The sequence below is a fragment of the Chiloscyllium plagiosum genome, unplaced genomic scaffold, assembly GCF_037043375.1.
Source record: "Chiloscyllium plagiosum isolate Xiang-an unplaced genomic scaffold, Cpla_swu_hap1 HiC_scaffold_20, whole genome shotgun sequence".
In the NCBI taxonomy this organism is placed as follows: domain Eukaryota; kingdom Metazoa; phylum Chordata; class Chondrichthyes; order Orectolobiformes; family Hemiscylliidae; genus Chiloscyllium; species Chiloscyllium plagiosum.
In genome coordinates, this window is record NW_028270158.1 from 37,723,957 (window position 1) to 37,748,907 (window position 24,951).

The 24,951-nt window shown below is 40.5% G+C and overlaps 1 protein-coding gene across 5 annotated transcripts in view; it reads left to right on the top strand.

The window, feature by feature from the left end:
- Positions 1 to 24,951, top strand: part of mettl22 (methyltransferase 22, Kin17 lysine) — a 62,336-nt gene that overhangs the window by 31,019 nt on the left and 6,366 nt on the right. For all 5 annotated transcript variants that reach the window (XM_043711579.2, XM_043711577.2, XM_043711578.2 and 2 more), the window contains exons 7-9: positions 7,100 to 7,153; positions 13,511 to 13,591; positions 23,784 to 23,886. In XM_043711579.2, coding sequence (XP_043567514.2) covers positions 7,100 to 7,153; positions 13,511 to 13,591; positions 23,784 to 23,886 — 238 coding nt within the window. The remainder of the gene's footprint in view (positions 1 to 7,099; positions 7,154 to 13,510; positions 13,592 to 23,783; positions 23,887 to 24,951) is intronic.

Genomic DNA, 24,951 nt, shown 5'->3' on the forward strand with positions numbered 1-24,951 from the left:
AATGCGGAATACAGGGTTAACGGTAGGGTTCTTAGTAAGGTGGACTAGCAGAGGGATCTTGGGGTCTATGTTCATAGATTTTTGAAAGTTGCCACTCAGGTGGATAGAACTTGTAAGAAGGCTTATGGTGTATTAGCGTTCATTAGCAGAGGGATTGAATTCAAGAGTCGTGAGGTGATGTTGCAGCCGTATAGGACCTTGGTAAGGCCACATTTGGAGTACTGTGTGCAGTTCTGGTCGCCTCATTTTAGGAAAGATGTGGAAGCTTTGGAGAGGGTGCAGAGGAGATTTACCAGGATTATTAGATTAGATTAGATTAGATTACAGTGTGGAAACAGGCCCTTCGGCCCAACAAGTCCACACCAACCCGCCGAAGCGAAACCCACCCATACCCCTACATTTACCCCTTACCTAGCACTACGGGCAATTTAGTGTGGCCAATTCACCTGACCCTGCACATCTTTGTGATGTGGGAGGAAACCGGAGCACCCGGAGGAAACCCACGCAGACACGGGGAGAACGTGCAAACTCCACACAGTCAGTCGCCTGAGGCGGGAATTGAACCCGGGTCTCTGGCGCTGTGAGGCAGCAGTGCTAACCACTGTGCCACCGTGCCGCCCACAAATGTTGCCTGGAATGGAGAATAAGTCGTATGAGGATAGGTTGAGAGTGCTAGGCCTTTTCTCATTGGAACGGCGAAGGATGAGGGGTGACTTGATAGAGGTTTATAAGATGATCAGGGGAATAGATAGAGTAGACAGTCAGAGATTTTTTCCCTGGGTACAACAGAGTGTTACAAGCGGACATAAATTTAAGGTGAAGGGTGGAAGGTATAGGGGGAATGTCAGGGGTAGGTTCTTTACCCAGAGAGTGGTGGGGGCATGGAATGTGCTGCCTGTGGGAGTGGCAGAGTCAGAATCATTGGTGACCTTTAAGCGGTAATTGGATAGGTACATGGATAGGTGCTTAAGCTAGGACAAATGTTCGGCACAACATCGTGGGCCGAAGGGCCTGTTCTGTACTGTATTGTTCTATGTTCTATGTTCTATGTCCTATGTTCTATGAGACCACCACTGCACTCTAGAAAACCCTAGCTCACTGATTCACCAAGGTTTGTTTTTCTTTTTTTTGAGTTATGAGATCTTGCTGAAATCTTATAAATTGATATAAACTGAATAGGCTGACTTTCCTTGCCATGTGATGAAGTGATCGTGCTTTATTATGCACTCGTGAGAAGGAACTCCATTGTCAGACGTATAGTAGTATATTATTTGTGTCAGAATGGATTTTTGTGTCCCGGACAAACATGCACGTTAATGTTTTCTCAATCTTTTTGAAAGCGTGGCAGAATTCCTTAAAGTGCGATCTGTATTGATTTAGCAAATGTCATTTTTTCTGTAAAAATTAAACTTAGTAGCCTGGATATTTTCAAAAACTGTCATCCTTACCTGACCTGACTTAGATGTAGCTCCAGACCCACAGCAATGTGGTTAACTCTTAACTACCTTCTGGGCAATTAAGAATGCGCAATATATGCTGGCCTAACCAGTGACACACTTATCCTGTGAATGAATAAAATAAATGTAAAGTACCATAAAACAAACAGAAAAGCTTGAAGGAGCTCCACAGGATGCTAGAAAAAAGGGTAATCGCCAGAACCTTGAAATTAAATAAATTCCAACATGTTGAGAGAAGCCAAATGTACCGCAAACAATTTATTTGGATCTCAAAGATCTTAAACAAGCTATAAAGAGAAATCCTAACCTGTTCCAAGACTGGAAGAGATTATGTCAGCATTTGAAAATGTAAACATTTTCAGAAAGATTGATATTAAAAATGGCTCAAGGAGCTTAATTGTTGACAACATTCGAAACACCATTCGATCAGTAGCTATTCCTCTGTCAGTTTAAAGTGAGCCAGAATATATTTCAGCAGAAAGTGGATGAGGAGCACAGAGATTACAAACATACAAATTAGGAGCAGCAGTAATCCATACAATCTCTTGAACTTGCTCCACAATTTGATAAGATACTGACTGACCTGATTGTGGCCTCAACTTCACTTTTCCTGCCTAGCCTGTATTTTGATTCTCTTTGTTAGTCAGGATTCTCTTTGTTAGTCTACTTCTGCCTTAAAAATATTCAGTCACTGTCTCCACTGCTCTCCAAAGAAGTAAGTACCACAGACTCACAACTCTCTAATATGAAATATTTTTCCTTATCCCTATTGTAAATGGGAGAGCCAGATATTTAATCTCTGTCTCTTGCTTCTAGTCTCACCCACAAGAAGTGTCAAGTCTCACAGAATTTTAAATGTCCCGAAAAGATCAACTGTCATTTTCCTAAATTCAAAAGAGTGCACATCCCATCTGCCAGCCTCTCATAAAGATAACCTCTTCAGCCCAGGAATCAATCATGTGAATCTATTTTGAAGTACCAGTACTGTCGTTTCATAAATAAGAAGACCAAATTTCTACGCATAACTCTAGATATGGTCTCACCAACTTTCTGCAGTGAAATAGCCCTACTTATATATTCAATTTCCCCTGCATTAAACAGCAATGTAAAGGAGCAGCAAGCATAGCTAGTGATACCCAGATCTAGTTGTAAATGGAAAAGTTAATGTCTAGTAGAAAACCATGGACAGAATCCGGATACCTAGAAGCAAACTAAATGTAGGCAAATACATTGTGAAGGTCACAGAATACCAGTTCTTCAGAATGATGTACGTGCCTGATGGAATCAAGTCAAGTCCTGAAAAATCCACAGCTATCTCAGAGGTGGAAGCTTCGGGAGACAGGCAAGTGCTGTCCTTGGTTTGATCCAATGTTTGAGTTCTTAACCTTCTTCTTAGGCAGTCCCTTGGAACTAGGGATGACTTTCTTCTACTCCAGAGTTGTGAGTCTCCAGAGACCCATACTAAACAGTCTAATTCTGGATCCCCACCTCCTGCCACAGGTTTGACAGGTCATGTTTGAAGATGCGTGTACGTAAGATGCTCAGATTTTCACATGTTTCTTCTACTATTTGCACTTAGTCGCCACTTAGGTCTGTTGGCAATGTGAAAATGTTGGCGCCTTCACAGATCCTGCTTCTCCAGTTTGGGCAAACTATGACAAGGTATTCCCATGAGTTGGCGGGACGTTGCAGTTTCTTGGGAAAGCTTTGATGATGTCCTTGAAGTACTACTCTGCTTTCTTTGTACCACTTGCCAAGATGAAGCTCAAAGTAGAGAGTTTGCTTTGGAAGTCTTGTATCAGGCCATCCCAACACAACACACAACCAAAATTTGAGATGTTTGCTGTGTATTGTCTTGTTTCCAGTGTGTACAGAAGGGCTGTATGTATACATACAGCTGCCCTTTAGACCATCAATTTGGTTCTGGCTTTGGGGCCTTTGTCATTAAACGCTCTGTTCCTCAGATGTCCAAGGGCTGTGTGATACACTAGAGGCGATGTTGAATTTCGTTGACAATATCTGCCTTCACTGACATGAGGCTCCCAAAGTATGAAAATTGAACTGCAGCATCCAATGAATCTTGATAGTTGGACAGTGTTGCACAGCAGGAGCAGTCTAGTAAAGGACCTTTGTCTTCTGGATGTCGAGTGAGGAATTTCCTGGATGTGGAGTGTTTGAGTGAACTCACAGCCTTACTTGATCCCAGTTTGCATGAATATTTTTTGCACAGGTCAATGGCGGATCCATTTGCTTGTATCATAGCTTAAATGCTGTTGATTATAGACAATAGTGACGAATTTCTGCAGGCAGCTAAATTTGAGGAGGTTGTAGCATGATCCCACCAGCTGAGAGTTGAAGGCCTTTTAGTCATCAAAGAAGACCATGTTTAGAAGTTGCTACTCTTCTTTGTATTTATCTTATGCTTGGCTTGCTTTGAAGATCATTTTCACCATGCCACTTGATAGACAAAATCTGCTTTGTGATTCAGCCACTGGAAGGAGGTAGTTGAAGACGATTCTTACAATGGCCTTCACTGTGTTGGGCAGCACAGAAACTGTTTTCTTACGGTATCTCAGCGATCACTTGGCATGTTCCTCTCCTTCCAAATGAGGGAGATGAGATCATGCATTTGTGCCAAGAGTGATCGTCAACTATGTTTTTAGTATTTCACCGGGGATTCCATCTCTTGGTTCTCACTTGTTGGAAGGCTTTTCACCATTATGGTGACAGTAGCATGCTGTGGATGAGGTCAAGGGCAATTTTGTTGATTTTTAAAGTGCTACTTCCAATGTGCATTTACTGCTGCTCTATTCTTGATGAATGCCATTTCATTCCTATCTCTCAGTAGAGCAGGTCTTTTGATGGTTGGACCATAGATGGTCCTAGCGAGTTTTGAGAAGATTTGTTGCTCAGGTTGAGGTTTTGGATGTAGGTTTGCTCACTGAAGGTTCATTTCCAGATGTTTCGTCACCCTACTAGGTAACATCTTCAGTGGGCCTCAGGCGAAGCACTGCTGAAAATTCTTGTTTTCTATTTATATGTTTGGTTTGGGTTGGTGATGTCATTTCCTATGATGAAGTCACTTCCTGTTCCTTTTCTCAGGGGTTAGTAGAAGGCGTCTAACTCAATGTGTTTGTTGATAGAGTTCCGGTTGGAATGCCATGCTTCTAGGAATTCTCGTGCATGTCTTTGTTTGGCTTGTCCTAGGATGGATGTGTTGTCCCAGAGGAAGTGGTGTCCTTCCTCATCCGTAAGTAGCCATAAAAAGACATGACTAGTATCCTCACATACGGAACGCTGTATGCTGGCAATTTAGTAGCTCACAGATCATCTGAACCTTCTTGTCAAATCCACCTGTATTTTTCCTGGTAAAGAAGCCCAGTGTCTCCTTGTAAGTGCTGCCTATGGTGGATTTAAGGCATTGTGCACATTCTGTGGTTCTTGTTCGTTGAATATGTCAGACTGTGAGGTACTGACTTTGTAGCTGGGTTTCCTGCAGCATCTTCCATTTTGGGCCAGGCTGAAGGAGACAACCGACTGGATGGTGACGGTCAATCGAGCAGCGTTCATCTCCTGTCGTGACATGAGTGATGTAGACATCCTTGCAGTCCATTGCTTGCATGAAGATGTAATCAAACAAGTGGTCAATGTCTGGACCGAGGGAATTGAGATGAGGTCCTGTATTTTTTTTTCTGACAGAATAGATTCATTTGGAACCCATTCAATGACTCATCGAGGCTGTAGTAGAATTTTTCTTTGGACTCATCCTTTACTGCAAGGATTAGGGCTATTGCACTGTTGGTTGTGGTATATTGCTTCTGGGTACGATGAGCCAATGAACCATGAGGCATTCATTCATTTAGACTGAAAACTTTTTATTATGGCAAAGCCAACCATTTAGAGCCAGCATTCTTCATCCAGTTTACATTTCCAAAAGAAAGTATATCTGCATCCTTATTCTTTGAGCCTTCTGCCTGTTGTGTTTCAGTAAGGACAGCAATGCCAGTGCCACAGCACCTATGATAGAAGTGCAGCATCCAGATCTGTTATTGCTGGAGTTGTCCATGTCAGCCCGAACGTTGCAGATCTAGAACTTCATTTTGAGAGGGTGGAAGATGCCCATCTGTGGATTCTATTAATGTAGGATGGCTAATGCACTCAGACTACCATACAGTCCTGATGAAAGAAGGTCTTTTTGTTGAGTGGCAAGGTGATTAAAGTCCAGACTCCGCTGCATGGACTGGGATTAGTGCATCACCAATCGGAACACACAACAAACATATGAGAGCTAACAAGAGTGTTGAAGTCCAGAGTCACATGAGAGAAATTTTAACAAACACAAATAATTAATATGCACAAAGACCACTCTGCATGAAGAAGCTTCTACAAAAGAATTGGAAGTAGCCCTGCTACAAGAAGAAAAACAATAGCTTTCACATCCATAAGCTGAGACCAGGTATGACCATATAGAAAGAGAGCTTTTGTCAGTGAAAAGTTCCATAAATTTGTCTCTGGGGAAAAGTTCAAAGTGGAGAATGAACAGCGTCCACTGAAGGAGATTTCCAAGAAAAATCTGTAAAGCATTAGCAGATTCATGGAAATTACCCTTGAGGCTTCAAGGTTACAATTGAACTATGAGTCAGGAAGAGAAATAGTGCTAGCAGATAGAGAGGAAGAAGATTTAAGAAAGACATGAGTGATTCACATATGGATGCAGGTACAGTTACAATGTTTAAAAGATATTTAGATAAATTCATGAACAAGAAATGTTTGGAGGAATAAGGACGAGTGCGCAGGCAGGTGGGACTAGTTTAGTTTAGCATTATGGTCAGCATGAACTGGTGGGATTGTGCTGTATGACTGTACATCAATTATAACCACAGGGGAAACGTGAGATAAAAAATTTGTGTATAAGGATCTATCACCTAGTGAATGTAACAGCACCAAAACTGATTTCTGACTAGAGATGAGACCAGCAAAGTTGCAGAGTTGCAAGAATTTTATAAGGTGTGGTTATGTATAACATTTGGGAACAAGAAGACGTAACAATTATAAGCTGGGACTGGGGTATAACAGAACCATGCCATAGGAGTAGTCCTATGAGGATGTATCTATGATGAGTTTCTCGAGTTTAAAATTTGCAGCATTTGCATTTCAGATTTTGTGCACTATTATAAATATTTAAGTGTGATTTAAAATGTTCAAACATTTTGTAGAATATTGTAAAGTGACATTTAAAAAATATAAATAGGCAAGTTTGTAAGTAAGTTCTTTGCCAAAATACAAAAATAGAAACTGTCACAAGTTCTGTGATCTCCAGGATGTCTTGATATAAAACAAAGAGCCTTCCCTTATTCAAATAAACAACTGAAAACAATTGCAAAATTTGATTTTTGGCAACGAAGTTAGAGGATAAATTCTCCAATTCCATCCTTGAAAGGAACAACATTTAAAGCCCCAAAGTGCAGCTTTCTTGTGATAGAGGAAAGTATCCTGAAGCGATTTAATGAACCTGTAAGGATATTTAAGAAGGCATGGTTTACTGTTGGATAATTTCACAATTTGTTGATTTGTGTTGTTTTTCTTCATTCAATTCTTCCTAAACTATAATGAAATATTTTATCTTCTGCATGAATCAACAGGAAGTGAAATTAAAGTAAGAGAACTGGACTGGCTGAGAGATGATTTATGTACAGGTAAGAGATCAACACAATTGCACTATTATCTATCATAATACACATTGTTCAAAATACCACTCTTAGGAGCTAAACAGAAGTACAGGAATGTCATTGACTCATGACTTGTTTATTCTTTATTTTGCCACAATGTGGTGTGATTAAGGTTTTGTTGGCTTGGTCCCAAATTCGTGCAATGTTGCTTTACAGAGAAGCAAATATCCCAAAGATTTGGAAGAATTAATGTTGGTTGTAGCTCTCAGTTGAGCCCAGAACTGCAAAACTGATTATTTACAAGTGGCAACATGAACAGATTTGTTACTTTCTGAAGTTTATATAGCTATTCAGCCCCTTTTTCTTAATGTCCTCTTGGATATGGACCAGTCCACCATCTCTGAGCAGTCCCACAGAATCCCTTCTATTGCTTCAAACCAATACTGCATAACTATCTTTTCTGGGTCTCATTCTTCAATTCCTGCTCATAAGCCAGGATGAGGAGCATAGTGTTTTGATATGATTTTCCAAAATGCAGACAGGGGAATGGAGCAGCATGCACCTTCGATGGTTGTACAGCAATGGTCAAAGATGTTCTAACCTCTGGTGGGGCAGGAGACATATTAATGATGTTTTGATAGCACATTCTTGAGGTTAGCCTGGTTGAAGTCACTGGCTATGATGAACAAGGCTTTGGGGTATTCCATATCAAGACTGTAGAGTTGTATCCTTCAACAAATGCACTCTTCACTTTTGCATGGGGTGGCATATAGACTGCTGTCAGGATAGCGGAGGTGAACTTGCAGGACAGGTAGTGGGCATGGCAGATACTGTAAGATATACTAGGTCTGGGGAGCAGTAACTCATCAGGGCCGGCACATTTTAGCACCAGAAGATGTTCATCAGGAAGCAGACCCCAACACCTTTTGTCTTGCCCGAGGATGCTGAGCGGTCCATTCAGTGAACTAAGAGATCCTTGGGTTGTAAGGCACAGTCAGGTGTAGCATGAGTGAGCCAAGTCTCTGTGAAATAGAGCATACAACAATTTCTCAATTCCCTTTGGAAGATTAGTCTAGCTTAGAGGTCATCCATCTTGTTCTCAATGGCTTGAACCTTTGCCATGAGCATTTGGGGACAGAGACATGGAACCCTGAAGTTTCAGTCTCATTCTAAGTACCAGTGCGTCTCCCATATTTCCTGGTAGGTGGCTGCTCCACATGGATCCCGGGTGTCAGTCAGAGAAGTCTGTTGCTTCGGAAGGTATGTGTACCAGTTGTGGCCTTGAGAGTACCGAGGGATCTTGAGGTCTGTTCGCTTGGGCCTCCTCAATGTTGGGTCACTGTAGGGTCACGTCTTTTTCCCACGCTAGTTGGACTCCGGTTACGGGTTTCCATGATCGGGCCTGTGAGAGGCCGGAAGGCCACTTATCCCTCTGGGCCTCTGTTTCCAGCGTCAGCAAGGTAAGTGGGTGTGTCCGATGGGGTCCTGGGCACTGGTTGTGTTCATGAGCGCACTGGGGGAGGGAGGGGGATAATCATGCAGTCTTTTATTTTTATTTTTATGCTTTTCTTTTTTCTTTAACCTTACTTACCTTCTTGAGGAGGGTTTGGAGATGTCCAGCACTTCGGAAGCAAGATTTGTTCCCAGCGGTGGCTAAGGGAGTCAAGTTGCGCTCCAATCTGTGACAGTAGAAGGAGATAATTTGGGCCTGGTGTAGGATCTGGCGGCTTCAGCAACAGCTGCATTGCTGAGATTGACCAACTACAGTCTCATAGCAGCAGCAGCATTGGTAGAGGCAAGTGTTACAGCACTGGGTAAACCCCTCTGCTAATTTAAACCCGCAACACAGAAAAGATTCACCCCATGCTATAATCAGTTAAAGTTTGAGAGGCAAAGAACTATCCTAGAGGTCACTTTTAAAGTAAAAATTAACAACTTTATTCTTTAAGTCCAACCGAGAGTATTAAAACCAACAACTATTTACAACTCCTTTCTCTTAAACCTATCTTTTACCTCCTATTCTACAATACCAGTCTTATAAAAAAAATCCTGATTAAGATTTAGAAAAAAAATCATCACTTTTCAAAACGAGTCAGCTTTGCTAAATCTCCTTGTAGGTCAGTTTTGATGTTCTGCTGTGCAAAATCCTTCCACAGACAGCTACCTTTCAGAGAGCTCTTGAGCTAGCAGCCTACATGTTTTGGTCTTTTGGCAGTTCTCTCTTCGGTTGTTCAAAATGTCCAGTTTTCTACTCCAAAGCATTGGATTGTTTCGCTGGTTTTAATATTATAAAAATACTAAATTCACATTTGATTAGATTCTGGTATCTTGGAGCAAAATTTAAACTGATTAGCTAAATCTGAATTTGTTTTTGTCTCATGGCAACTCATCTACTGCTAGCTGTTTCAACCAAGTGTTATATTTATTACCTTGTTCAGAACACTTTGTTCTATGTTCGGCAGGCCTTGCTAGCTTTTCAACTCTCTTAAAGGTACAGGACCTCTACACCTTCATAACACAAGATCATGTCAAAGAGTGGCAACAAAGTTCTGTGGCAGTAGCACGGCAAAGGGATTCAAGGATGGCCGACTGCTTTGTGCTGATATTGGTCTCAGCATCAGGGTGGATAAACCTAGATACAGGCTCATAGCTAAGCACTTAAAAAGGACTGTAATGGTGGACTTTTAACTTTATTTCTTTTTGTTAACCATTACATTCTATGTCTGTTTTGTTTCTGTATTTTAAAATAGCATCAGAGAGTGGTGACATTATGTAACACCTTTCACTGTATTTGCAACAAATTTGACAAATAAATAAACCAAAGGAATCAAATCAAGTTACAGAAGAGGATGTACTAAAGGTCTTAAAGAGTGTAAAGGCAGATAAATTCCTGAGACCTGATCGAGTATATCCGAGGACATTGTTGGAAGTTAAGGAAGAAACTGTAGGGCCCCTAGCGAAGATACAACTACCTTCAACACCCATGGGTAAGGTGCCAGAAGAGTGAAGGGTGGCTAATGTGGTGCCATTATTTAAGAAACAGCTGTAAGGAAAAGCCAGAAAACTACAGATCGGTGAGCCTAGTGTAATAGTGGGTAGAGACAGGATTTACATGAATTTGGAAAGCAAGGACTGCATTTTTTTTATATGGAAAGTTGTAGCTCACAAGGTTGATTGAGTTTTTTGATGAAGTGACCAAGAAGATAGATGCGGCCTGAGCGGTAGACATTGTCTAGACGGACTTTAGAAGGCCTTCGACAACATACCGCATGGTACACTGATAAGTAAAGTTGGGATCCAGGGAGAGCTAGCCAATTGGATGTAAGAGACAGAGGGTGGTGGTAGAGGGTTGTTTTTTGGTCTGGAAGCCTGTGAGCAATGATGCACTGCAAGAATCAGTGCTGGGTCCACTGGTGTTCATTTGAATGAAAAGATAGGAGACGTGGTTAGTAAGTTTGTGACTGACACCGAAAGTATAACGGGATCTTGATCTACCAGGATAGTGGGCTGAGGAATGGCAGATGGAGTTTAACTTAGATTAATGCAAGGTGTTGCATGTTGGTGAAACAAACTGGACAGGACTTATACAGTTAATGGTAGACCGTTGAGGAGTGTTGTTGGACAGAGATAAGGGGTGCAGGTTCCTTGAAAGTGGTGTCACTGGTAGAGAAGATGATGAAGAATGCATTTGGTATGCTTGCCTTCATCAGTCAGAAGATTGAGTACAGCAGTTGGAATGCCATGTTAGACATTGGTAAGGCCACATTTGGAGTACTGCATACAATTCTCATCACCCGACTATAGGAAGGATGTTATTAAACTGGAAATGCTGCAAAAAATTTACTAGGATGTTACCGAGACTGGAAGGTTTCAGTTATTAGGAGAGGCTGGATAGGCTGGGATTTTCCCTAGAGGTAGGACAGAGGGCTGACCTAATAGAGATTTATAAAATCACAAGGGGCACAAATAAAGTGAATAGCCAAGGTAGGAGAGTCTAGAATTAGAGAGCATACGTTTAAGGTGAGAGGGGAAAGATTTAAAAAGGACCTGAGGGGCAACTTCTTCACACAGAGTGGTGCATATATGGAACAAACAGCCCAAGAAAGCGATGGAGGCTGGTATAATTACGACATTTGAAAGACATTTGGACAGATACATGGATAGGAAAGGTTTAGAGGGATATGGACTGACTGCAAGCAAATGGAACTAGTTCAGTTTATGAAATCTGGTCAACGTGGCTGAGTTGGGCTGAAGGACCTGTTTCCATGTTGTGTATCTCTGTGACTCTATTTCACACAGACTTTACTGTGTAATTTTATCTTGAGTGAAGAACAATAGAAGGTTTGTGTTTGATTCCTGCTATATACTGAATCAACTTCTCTCAGCCTCAGTGATTCTTTACTAGCATGCGGTATACTCCAGAATCCCAAAAAGGTAAAATAGGTTTAAAAGATGAAAATGTGTTAAATTCAAATAGTTAAAAATCACACAACACCGCTCCGAAAGCTAGTGTTCTTCCAATCAAACCTGTTGGACTATAACGTGGTGTTATGTGATTTTTAACTTAGTACAGCCCAGTCCAACACTGCCATCTCCAAATCAAGTTAAAATAGAATAGCCCAAAATTCTGGTTGTGTCGAAGTTGTCAGCCATTCCCACTAGATGAGTAGGAAATGCTTGGTTTAAAGCAGTCCACCGTCCAAAAGTAAAGAAAATAAAGCTGTGTAGTCTTTACACCATGCCAACAGGTAGGACAGAGCTTGGACTTGTCACAGCATGAATTCACAGACGACCCATCATCTGCCACCCCGCAAGTATGACTAAACCAGTGAGCAAATTAAAAGTGCTGCTGATTGGAGATGAAGTGAAGCTGGTACAGGAAGTGAAATACCCGTACATATTGAAATATTGTAAAGGAATGGACTATTGTGCCATCAAGTTTCTGAACCATTCTAAAGTACAGGATGAAAATCTTGAAACAGTTTGACAAAGTGGTACTCTCTCCAGCAAGATGAAGAACGAAGATGGGAACACTCACCAATTCTGATGATTAAGACATTCTGTTAGCATGTTCAAGGCAGCTTGAGCAGAGAACATTCCCAGCTCTCATCCAATTTGCAAGAAAGAGGAGGGGGTCACTCTGGCAAAGAGGCTGGACCACAAAGAATTACCTGCAGAGAGAGATGACTAGGTCTGATTCAAGACAGGAACTCCATCATCTATATGATAAGCAAGGAGCATGTGGTAATTGTGACAGCAATGATAGATAATTCACGACAAAATGATCTCATCAAGTCCTAAAAGACTATGTATCAAAGGACATTTTTAACGTGGATGAGATCTGGGTGTTTTATTATCTTACACCAGATTGCTTTTTAATGTTTATAGATAGAACATGGAATGTGTCTCTGCTGTGTCAACACAGATGGAATCAAAAAGCTGCTGTTTCTTGTGGTAGGAAAATCAAGAAGACACTTTTGTTTGGAGAATATCAGATTGCTGTCGACACAGTGTGAGGCTAACAAAGTCACTTGGATAACCTCCAGCATTTATTTGAGGCTTGATCAGGAAAATAAACAAAATTTATCCACAAAAAGAAGGAAAGTTATGTCATTAGAGATGACTATCTTACAGACTTTGTTGGTTTCTAAAGCATCAACCAGATTAACTTGCCTCTCAACATCCTGTATACTGATAGATCGATTAGTCTTACTTTTAGAGCCTTTTAGATAAAATTATTCCAAGTGCCAAAGTTTATGGGCCAATCATGGACAGCCATGATTTATTAACATTAAATTATGTTTTAAAGAGACAGGATAGACGGATAAAGTAAATGCAGTCAATGTATTCATTTACATTTTGAAAAGGTTTTCATAAATGTTTCTGACTTTCTTTTTGTGAAAAAACTTTAGTTGAATCGTGTAAGAAGATTGTAGCATGAGGGACTGGAAATTAATTGACAGATAGGAAACAAGGAGTTAAGATAAATGGCTTTGTCACAGATGAAGTATTTGATGCAATGTGTTCCTTTCATTAATTTCTACATTAATGCTACTATGTAAAGGCAAGTTGTTGTTACTACAATTATTTCTCCACTTCTTGTATAATTGGAGGCCATTCTTTCAATTTTTCATCTCATAAACTTACCATTTCTTTGACCATGTCTTAAGTTTCTTTTGCCTATTCGTTAATTCAATTAAGAACATAATTTAAAGTAAACTGTGTGCAAGATATAATTGTAACTATTGGCCTATTAATGTTGCCAATAATAATTGGTAGATTCCTATTCGATATTCTGTTTTTTCTTAAAATGTGTTAGGTGGGAAATGCAAATGTTTCATATATTTCAGATCTGTATACATTATTTTATCTTTTTTGTTCCAGACACTAAGAACCCATATTGTTGGTCAGAAGAAGAAATAGCTCATATGTACGATCATACTGATGTGCTACTTGCTGCTGATGGTACAAGGATTTTTTTAAATGTATATGTGTTCGTGTTTGTTTGTGTGTGCGTGTGTGTGTGTTTTATTAACTTCAATCTGTCTAGATACTATATTCTGTTATTTTCTCCTGAAATCTATCCATATCCATTTAGACCTCCTTAAAGCATATTGCTTTGCCCAATCTTTTCATCAACTTTCTTAAGTGGCTGGAAGTTGTTGGAATAATCGCGGCTTGTAAGTATTGGCCTGCATGTTCAAAGAATTAAGACATACTCTGTTGACTGTGAATCTCCAGAACCCCTCTGCTTGATTTATCCCATTCTCTGTTTGCTTTGCATAATGGTGCCTGTTATGAAGGGGTAAGGGGTACTTTACCTTTAAGAGAGTTAAGAGGTTGCAGAACTACAGCTAGAGTAGCTAGGTTGCCTGGAGACAAAAAAAAACAAATGCGGCCAAACAGCTTAAATTATGCCATAAAATACCAATCTCCAATCAAGTTTGAATTTAGTATTTTGACAATATTAACACCAATGAAACGATCCGATGCTTTGGGGTATAAAAACTGAACAAAAATTGAATAGTTGGAGGAAAATGCCAAGTTACCAACATGTACAGACTACACGAAACACAGCTCTCTTAAAGGTACCTTTATCTATCAGTGACCTGTGAAACAAAAATCCCTAAGAAGAAGAAAATCTACAGAGGAAGATGCAAAGTGAAGATTTAACAGCTGCTTGGTTTTGAAATTTGAATTTTTGGTAAATCTTAATTGGGGGTTTTATCGAACTAGTATTATAGAAGGGAAAGTACAAGATAGGTTAGAGGAAGGAGTTGTAAATAGTTAGTTAATTATTCTTATACTTTAAGAAATAAAGTTGTTAATGTTTACTTAAATAATTCTCGGTCTCCCGAATTTTCACAGGTTACTGCATGGGATAAATCTTTTCTGTGTTGTGGGTTTAAATGAAGCAGGAGGTCATAACATGTCATAACAGTTTGGGGACCAAAAGCCCAACAGATGTTTGCTGCTCGTAAAAACTCTCTGAGAGGTACCTGTCTGGAGAAGGAGTTTGCCCAGAGAAAAAACATCGACACTGACCTGGAGAGCAAATCCCTCAAACTGTTACGACATGGGTAACCCCCCCCCCCCACCCCCCCGCTTAAATTAAACCCACAACACAGAAAAGACTTATCCTGTGGAGTAATCTGTGAAAATTCTAGAGGCCAAGAACTATTTAAAGTAAAAATTAATAACTTTATTTCTTAAAGTATAACAGAGCATAATTAACTAACAACTATTTACAACTCCTTCCTCTAACCTATTGTTTACTTTCCCTTCTATAATACTAGTGCAATAAAACCTCCAATTAAGATTTACCAAAAAAATTCAAATATCAAAACCAAGCAGCTGCTAAATCTTTACTTTGTATCTTCCTCTGTAGATTTTCTCTTTCTTAGGGATTTCTGTTTTACAGGTCATTGTTAGATGAAGGTACCTTTAAGAGAGCTGTGTTTTGGGCAATCTGTACATGCTGGTGGCTTAGCAGTTCTCCTTCAATTGTTCTATTTTTGTTCAGTTTTTATATCCCAAAATATCAGATCGTTTTATTGGTGTTAATATTGTCAAAAAATAAATTCAAACTTGATTGACGATTGGTATTTTGGGGCATAATTTAAACTGATTTTTTTTGTCTCCAGGCAATCCAGCTATTCTAACTGTTCAACCAAATGTTACATTGTTACCTTGTTCAGAACACTTGATGCTGTATTATTAGTTCTGCTAGCTTTTAACTCTCTTAAAGGTAACCTTACACCTCATAACAGTGCCTCTCCATTTATTTTTTTAAAAGATTTGCTGGATTAAAACATTAATTGCTCATTGAACCTTCCACATAAGGTAAGGAGTAGAATTTAACAACCTAAGCACTATTCAACTATGTGATCATTGTTAATGCAATGCCAATCGATTTCTGTGACCTTCATTGGATCTATACTTTCTTGACATCTTGTTTTTTTAAAGAAGTGACCTTTACTCTCGATATTCAGAGCTAGAGTGTTCATAATTATACCAACGCACAAAAACCTAGAACCATGGATTGTTACCTGAGGATAATTTGGCACTGAACCATTTTTAAAATGTTAAATCTCATTTCTTTACATTGTATATTGTTGTTAGATATGTAAAAATGTCATCGTTTTACTTCTTCGTGTTTCCTTTTTCCTTCTCTTGGTTAATTTTACCTTTCTTTTTCTTTCCCTCTCAAATCCCTCTGCATCATTTTACATTCTTAAATCTCAAGGAAATGCACTGTTGCTCCCCCATTTACTAAGGTTCCCAATGTCCTATTGTTTTCACCACAACCTTATTAATCATATTTGCAGAACGTTATGGTGCAAAATACTTTTAAACAGAATGATGTCGGGAAATGTCTAACCAAAGATTTTACAAAATTCAAACCATTGCCTTTATCCATGCAATATCCATTTTTGTCCGATTTATACTTTTAAGGAGTGCCTTTGGTAATTTCTCTGTTGAATTTGTTGTATAAATGAGACATTAAACCCGTTTCTAAAAAACGTTATGCATACTTCTCTATTATTTGTCAGTCATATCATAGCTAGTATAATTAGATGTTTAACTTCCTTTTAGAACCTAGTAGTAAAAGGACAATGGTGGCGTGATGCTACTGATATATCTGGTACTATCTGTACGACATAGCTAGTTGGCCATTCAATTCACCAGCAGTTCTCTAAGGTAGGATTTTCTCCTGAGAAAAGAGCGGATGTTTTGCCTTAAAATAACTGGCACCTCTCCCGGCACCCATCATTATTGTGGCTGAGCGTGCCCCTAATCCTTTCGCCACAAATGAATGGAAGGAGCAACAGCACTCTGTAAACTCCAGCCCTGAGCTGGAGGATTAGTTCTGGATTGTTAACTGAGATCTATCTCAAGAAAACAGTCAACAGTGATGATTATACTTACAAATTGACATCTGACAAAGTACAAATAGAAATTCTTCATCAAACAAAATGGGCAAACAAAATGGGCCTAATTTTGCAGTCAATGGCAATCAATAATCCTAGCTATTTGTCAAATTTAAACTGGTCCACAGGTTTTCTACAGCTGTAACTTTGGGACACTTTGTGATTACAATGTCACAGATCCTCATGCAGGGATTCTGGGACTTCTGCAACTGTATGGATCCTTAGCCAATCAGCGTGAACCATTAATGAGCATTGTTGAATCTGAAACAGAACGTTTCAAAGTTGTTATGTACACAAATCAATACAAGAGAGAGAAAAAAATCCCTTGTTCTTTCTGTAGTGGATGTGTATTACATAAAGATGACTACATCATTCCATGCCATTCCATTTCTCAAATCCAGTTGTCTTAATGTAATGCTATTAAAGCAAGATTTCTAGAGGAGCAATTTACATTGCAACTTTCTGATTTCCACATTTACCTGCTCATTTGTAGTCAGAAGGAGTTGCTGTTGAAGTTATTGTTTCATTATGATGAGAATTAGAAGACACACATCAATATTTTATTATTTGAATATTACAAGCAGTGCTTACTTTATCAAGAAAGGAACAGAACTTACTCTTTGTTAGATACAGCTGAGCTTTAGCAGCAAATGATACATTATAGATTAGATAGTGGAATGCTCCAGTCCCAAACAGCATACCCACTGATTTAATTTAGAAAATTGCCACTGAAGATCCATTAGTACTTTATAAATGGAAAAACAGAAACATACCTTGCTGTGCTGCTCTGCCTTATTTGGCCACCTTACACAATGCAACCTCACTTCAGGAGCCACAAAACCTAATCATTGTACTGTTAGCTTTATCATTCAGATCTTCCATTCACTTAATTTTCTTAGTTTTCAGTGTTGTCTATTTACCGTCACTTTATTATGTATATCTTCCATTCAGCTTCACCATCTCCGATGTACTCACCAAACTGTGATCCTCATGCTTTCTGGGAGTACTCATTGTAGTCCATACAGGACATGTAATCTATTTGGCAGAATTTTATAAATTCAATTATCTTGTATCGTTGCACTTTAATATTAACCACCGTGCCCTCATTTCACCAGTCTTTGTGCTCCCAAAATTGCATACTATCTTTTTCACTGTTCACTATATTGTTAATTTATTATTTTTTTTGCAAAATTTGAAAACAATCTCTCTGTGCCAGAATTCAGGTTAATAACATATATCAGTAAGAGCAGTGTCGTATTACTGATCTCTGGAAGAGTTCATTGTACATTTCTATTCTTTCTGATGATCAACCGTTCACCACTACTTCCTCCTTTTGGTCTCTTTGCTAATTTTGTATCCATGCTGCAACTTAATCCCATTAAGGAAAATATGTTCCTGGCTAATTTTGGCTTATTTCAGAAAGAAATAATCTATTCCTTGTCCCAGTATTAAAACCATAACCTTAGACCTGTCTTTTCTTATGTCACTTGTGACATATTGTTAGAACATAGAACAGTACAGCACAGAACAGGCCCTTCAGCCCAGGATGTTGTGCCGACCACTGATCCTCATGTATGCACCCTCAAATTTCTGTGACCATATGCATGTACAGTAGTCTCTTAAATGTCCCCAATTATCTTGCTTCCACAACTGCTGCTGGCAACGCATTCCATGCTCTCACAACTCTCTGTGTAAAGAACCCGCCTCTGACATCCCCTCTATACTTTCCTCCAACCAGCTTAAAGCTATATCCCCTCGTGTTAGTCATTTCTGCTCTGGGAAATAGTCTCTGACTATCGACTCTGTCTATGCCTCTCATTATCTTGTATGCCTCAATTAGGTCCCCTATCCTCCTTTTCTCCAATGAAAAAAGTCTGAGCTCAGTCAACCTCTCTTCATAAGATAAGCCCTCCAGTCCAGGCAGCATCCTGGTAAACCTCCTCCGAACCCTCTCCAAAGCATCCACATCTTTCCTATAATAGGGCGACCAGAAGTGGACGCAATATTCCAAGTGCGGTCTAACCAAAGTTTTATAGAGCTGCAACAAGATCTCACGGCTCTTAAACTTAATCCCCCTGTTAATGAAAGCCAAAACACCATATGCTTTCTTAACAACCCTGTCCACTTGGGTGGCCATTTTAAGGGATCTATGTACCTGCACACCAAGATCCCTCTGTTCCTCCACACTGCCAAGAATCCTATCCTTAATCCTGTACTCAGCCTTCAAATTTGACCTTCCAAAATGCTTCACCTCGCATTTATCCAGGTTGAACTCCATCTGCCACCTCTCAGCCCATCTCTGCATCCTGTCAATGTCCTGCTGCAGCCTACGACAGCCCTCTATACTGTCAACGACACCTCCAACCTTTGTGTCATCTGCAAACTTGTTGACCCATCCTTCAATCCCCTCATTCAAGTCATTAATAAAAAATACAAACAGTAGAGGCCCAAGGACAGAGTCCTGTGGAACACCACTCACCACAGACTTCCAGGCAGAATATTTTCCTTCTACTACCACTCGGTGTCTTCTGTTGGCCAGCCAATTCTGTATCCAGACAGCTAAGTTCCCCTGTATCCCATTCCTCCTGACCTTTTGAATGAGCCTATCATGGGGAACCTTATCAAATGCCTTGCTGAAGTCCATATACACCACATCCACAGCTCGACCCTCATCAACTTTTCTAGTCACATCCTCAAAGAACTCGATAAGGTTTGTGAGGCATGACCTGCCCCTCACAAAGCTGTGTTGACTGCATTTAATCAAGCCATGCTCTTCCATATGGTCGAGGAGAAAGTGAGGTCTGCAGATGCTGGAGATCAAAGTTGAAACTTTATTGCTGGAACAGCACAGCAGGTCAGGCAGCATCCAGGGAACAGGAGATTCGACGTTTCGGGCACAGGCCCTTCTTCAGGAATGAAGAAGGGCCTGTGCCCGAAACGTCGAATCTCCTGTTCCCTGGATGCTGCCTGACCTGCTGTGCTGTTCCAGCAATAAAGTTTCAACAACAATCTTCCATATGGTCATAAATCCTATCCCTCAGAATCCTTTCTAACACCTTGCAGATGATAGACGTGAGACTGACTGGTCTGTGATTACCAGGGATTTCCCTATTTCCTTTCTCGAAGAGAGGAATTATATTTGCCTCTCCCCAGTCCTCAGGTATGACTCCAGTGGAGAGCGAGGATGCAAAGGTCTTCGCAAGTGGCGAAGCAATTGCATTTCTCGTTTCCCAAAGCAGCCGAGGACAAATCTGGTCTGGGCCTGGCGACTTGTCAATCTTAATGTTTGACAAAATTTTCAGCACATCAGCTTCCTCTATCTCTATCCATTCCAGCATGCACACCTGCTCTTCAAAGGTTTCATTCCCTACAAAGTTCATTTCTTTCGTAAAGACAGAAGCAAAAAACTTATTTAGGGCTTCCCCTACCTCCTCAGACTCCACACACAAATTCCTTATGCTATCCCTGATCGGCCCTACTCTTTCTTTGACCATTCTCTTATTCCTCACATAAGTGTAAAATGCCTTTGTGTTCTCCCTAATCCATTCTGCCAAACCTTTCTCGTGCCCCCTCCTGGCTCTCCTCAGACCATTTTTGAGCTCCTTCCTCACCTTCCTGTAATCTTGTAGAGCTGAGCTTGACCCTAGCTTCCTCCACCTTATGTGAGCTACCTTTTTCCTTTTGACGAGAAGCTCCACCGCTCTCGTCATCCAAGGCTCCTTTATCTTACCCCTTCTTGCCTGTCTCAGAGGGACATATTTATTCATCACCTGCAACAACTGTTCCTTAAACAGTCTCCACATGTCTATAGTGCCTTTACCATGGAATAATTGCTCCCAATCCATGCTTCCTAACTCATGTCTAATCACATCATAGTTTCCTCTTCCCCAATTAAATATCCTCCCATTTTGTCTAATCCTCTCCTTCTCCATAGCTATGTAGAATGTGAGGCAGTTGTGGTCATTATCACCAAAATGCTCTCCCACCACAAGATCTGATACCTGCCCCGGCTCGTTTCCGAGCACCAAGTCTAGAATGGCCTCTCCCCTCGTCTGCCTGCCAACATACTGAGTTAGGAAACCCTCCTGAACACACCTTACAAAACAGCTCCATTCAAATCTTCTGCTCGAAGGAGATTCCAATCAATATTGGGAAAGTTAAAGTCACCCATTACAACAACCCTACTATATCCACACTTTTCCAAAATTTTCCGACCTATGCTTTCTTCCATCTCCCTGCTGCTATTGGGGGGCCTGTAGTAAACCCCTAAAGAGGTGACTGCTCCCTTGCTGTTCGTAATTTCCACCCATACTGACTCGGTAGGCAGATCTTCCTCGACAATGGAAGCTTCTGTAGCTGTGATACCCTCTCTGATTAGTAGTGCTACACCCCCTCCTCTTTTTCCCCCCCCTCCCTATTCTTTTTAAATGCTCTAAACCCTGGAACATCCAGCAACCATTCCTGCCCCTGAGAAACCCATGTCTCTGTTATGGCCACAACATCATAGCACCAGGTACTGATCCATGCTCTAACTTCGTCACTTTTATTTCTGATACTCCTTGTGTTAAAGCAAACATACTTTAACTGATCCCTTGGTTCCTTCCAAGGAAAATCCTTCCCACTAGCTGGTCTACCTCTTGCTATTGCCTTATCTGCATCAACTCTCACCTCTGGTATACAGCTCAGGTTCCCACCCCCCCTGCCATACTAGTTTAAACCCTCTCGAACTACTCGAGCAAACCTTCCACCCAGGACATTGGTCCCCTTCCAGTTCAGATGCAACCCGTTCTTCTTGTGCAGGTCCCACCTTCCCCAGGAGGCATCCCAATTATCGACATATCTGAAGCCCTCCCTCCTACACCAGTTGTGCAGCCACGTGTTAAGCTGCGCCCACTCCCTGTTCCTCGCCTCGCTATCTCGTGGCACCAGTAGTAAACTAGAGAACACTCCTCTGTTCGTCCTGCTTTGCAGCTTCCATCCTAACTCCCTGAAATCACTTTTTATATCCTCAATCCTTTTCCTGGCTATATCATTAGTGCCAACATGTAACACGATTTCTGGCTGTTCGCCCTCCCCTTTTAGAACCTTATACACCCGATCGGAGACGTCCCGGACCCTGGCACCAGGGAGGCAACATACTTTCCGGGAATCCCGATCCTGACCCAAAATCTCCTGTCAATTCCCCTAACTATCGAGTCCCCTACCACGAGTGCTTTTCTATTCTGCTCCCTTCCCTTCTTTGCCAAGTGTCAGGCTCAGTGCCAGAGAACTGACTACTATGGCTTTCCTCTGGTAGGTCATCCCCCCAGCAGTATCCAAAATGGTATACTTATTGCTGAGGGGAATGTCCACAGGGGATCTCTGCACTCTCTGTTTGGGCCCTTTCCTCCCCCTAACTGTAACCCACCTATCCTTGTCCTGAGCCTTAGGAGTGACCAACTCCCGGTAACTCCTCTCAATTACCCCCTCAGCCTCCCGAATGATCCACAGTTCATCCAGCTCCAGCTCGAATTCCCTAACACGGATAAGTTCCATAGTTGCTTAGGATAAGTTCCTTTCCATTTATCAGAAGGCCTGAGTTCAAATCCCACCTGTTCCAGAGGTGTGTAATAACATCCCTGAACAGATTCATTAGAAAATAGTTTTTAATCAGTTAATTGTTTATTTATATCCACTGTTTTTTGTCTCAGCTTTATCTTCACAAGCCAGTTGCAGACATTAGATTAAATGTTTTCTTGTTTTCTTTCCAAGGACATTTGATCACATGGGAGATTGGATTGTGCTGTAGTAGGTTTCCATTTTTGTCCATTGCATTGTGGACATTGTTCAGCAAATAACAGTCATTAACATTGCATTTGTTGCTTTCCTTTGAGAAACAGCTTTTCCTTTTCAAAACAAGTGGAACATTTATTTCAGTCTCCAAAAGGACATGCTAAAGAATAAGTTAAATTGGGAAAGAGTGTATCGTTTTACATATTAGTTTTACAAAATAGGTTTACATATTAGAGTGTATCATTTTACATAAATATTTACATATTTTAGATTTTTACATTTTATGGCAGCACATTGGCTTAGTGATTAGCATTGCAGCCTCAAAGCACCAGTGTTTGATTCCATTCTCTGGTGACTCGATGAGTAGAGTTTGCACATTCTCCTGGTGCTCCGGTTTCCTCCCAAAGTCCAAACAATATGCAGGATAGTTGGATTGGCAATGCTAAATTGCCCATAGTGTCAAGGGATGTGCAGACTAGGTTGATTAGCCACGGGAAATGCAGGGTTAAGGCGTGGGTCTAGGTGGGATGCTCTTTGGAGGGTCGCTGTGGACTCAATGGGCCAAATGGCCTACTTCCATACTAGGATTCTATGATATTATGATTGAGCCTCTGGAACGAGGCTGAGAGATGTCAGTGCATTTTAGAATCTACTCAAAAAGATATTGGTTATTCAAAAGGAAAATTAAAACACCAATCAAAACTGCAATATTTCTAATGCTAATGAAAGACAGTCAGCCTGCAAAGTCATGCATGTATTATGTGATTCCAGGACCCTTCCTTCAAAGCAAAGATAGAATAAAATGTCAGAAACCTTCCATTAGTACTTTGGCTATTGGCTTTGTTAGAAAAGTGCTGAACAAACAAAACGCATTCATGTCATAGGGACCTTCAGCTGTTCTTATGTCTGTAATTCTGAATTGGTTCATTAGTTCTATATCAGAATCTTATTTGGTCAACATATTCAATTAATGCATTGTAGTGCTTTGTCAAGTGACCTTAAACATCTGAAGTGGAGTCATCTTAGAATCATAGTATACCCACAGTATGGAAGCAGGCCATTCATGAAAACCCTCTGAAGAGCATCCTGTCAAGACCCACAACCCCCTACCCTATCCCTGTAACCCTGAAATTTCCATGGCTAATCCACCTAGACTGCACATTCCTGGACACTATCGGCAATTTAGCATGGCCAATTTACCTAACCTGCACATCTTTGTGGCAGGAAACTGGAGCACCTGGAGGAAACCCACACAGACAAGGGAAGAATGTGCAAACTCCACAAAGACAGTCGCCTGAGAGTTAAATTGAACCCAGGTCCTTGTCGCTGTGAGGCAGGAGTACTAATCACTGAGCCACCATGCCACCTACTTAGGCAGTGATTGTTTTAGTTTGAGCATCAAGTGTGTGGATGAGGCATTTTATAGAAATGTCCTTTTCTGTTTCTTATTGCAGTATTCTATGATGATGATTTGACAGATGCATTTTTTCAGACCATCTACAGAATTTTGAGCAATTTGAAAAATCCAAGCACCATATATCTTTCTGTAGAGAAACGGTAAGTCCAAGAAGAAAATCACCAAATAGTGATAGTGTATTTTGTTTTGAGTGTTCTGGTTATTGCACAAATGTATCAGAAACCAATGCACAGTATAATGCTACATGTGCGATAAAAGTTACTGTTAATATACATTTCTACTTCTAGCTGAAATTAATAAATGCAATCTGTTTCCTGCAGAGGGGAAAGTTGTTTCATAGAATATTTCATCAATAATACTGTTCAAATCACTTCAGGCAGGGATGTCCGACCTTCTTGAGTAACTGAAAAATTATTACAATTATGATTGTGTTGTTATATTGTAGCCAATATTGTAGCACGCTCCAGCTCATAAAGAGTGTAGTTAGACTGCAGCTGTGCATGAGAAACACAAACTGTTTTACCCCATTACTGGAGTTATATTACGACTGAATCTTCAACTGCTCTCATCTTCCTCCCTTCATAGTATGTGCCTGTCTTCTTTTACACTATTGTTCAGCTTTCTTCCTTCACTTTTATGCCAGTTCCTTGCTCTGTTTTCATTAATTCTAATCTTATTCACTCTTTAGCTTTTCACTTTCCCCTCTTCTAGTGTTTTTCTTTTTTCTCTTTATTTCTCTTTATTCCTCTAATAATGATTGCAACAGCATTATGGCTACTGGGGGCATGATGAAAAGGCATGCCAGTAATGTTGCTGGAGTTAGGGTGAACTGCCTTGTTGATTGGAAGGTAACTGTAGGTAGGACAAAATTATTGGAAATTTCATTCAACCTTTGAGAGTTTGATTGGTCATTTACCCCAAAGTAAGCTATTCATTTGCTTCTGCAGAGTGATGACACATCAGTGAGGTGAGCTGTAGTATTAAAAAATTAGACCTGTACAGCCTCTCTGCGAATGAAATTATGGACGTAGAATAGAAGTCTCAGGCTTAGGTATACCCACAGCTTTGTCACTAGAAGCACACAGTATTATTAGTCAGCTTGGCATTTCAGGTCTAGATTTTCAGTTTTGTTCGTTCCTAAGCAGTTTTAACTGAAGGATGAGTGCAGCACTCTTGGGATCAGGCATTGCATGGCATCATCGTGA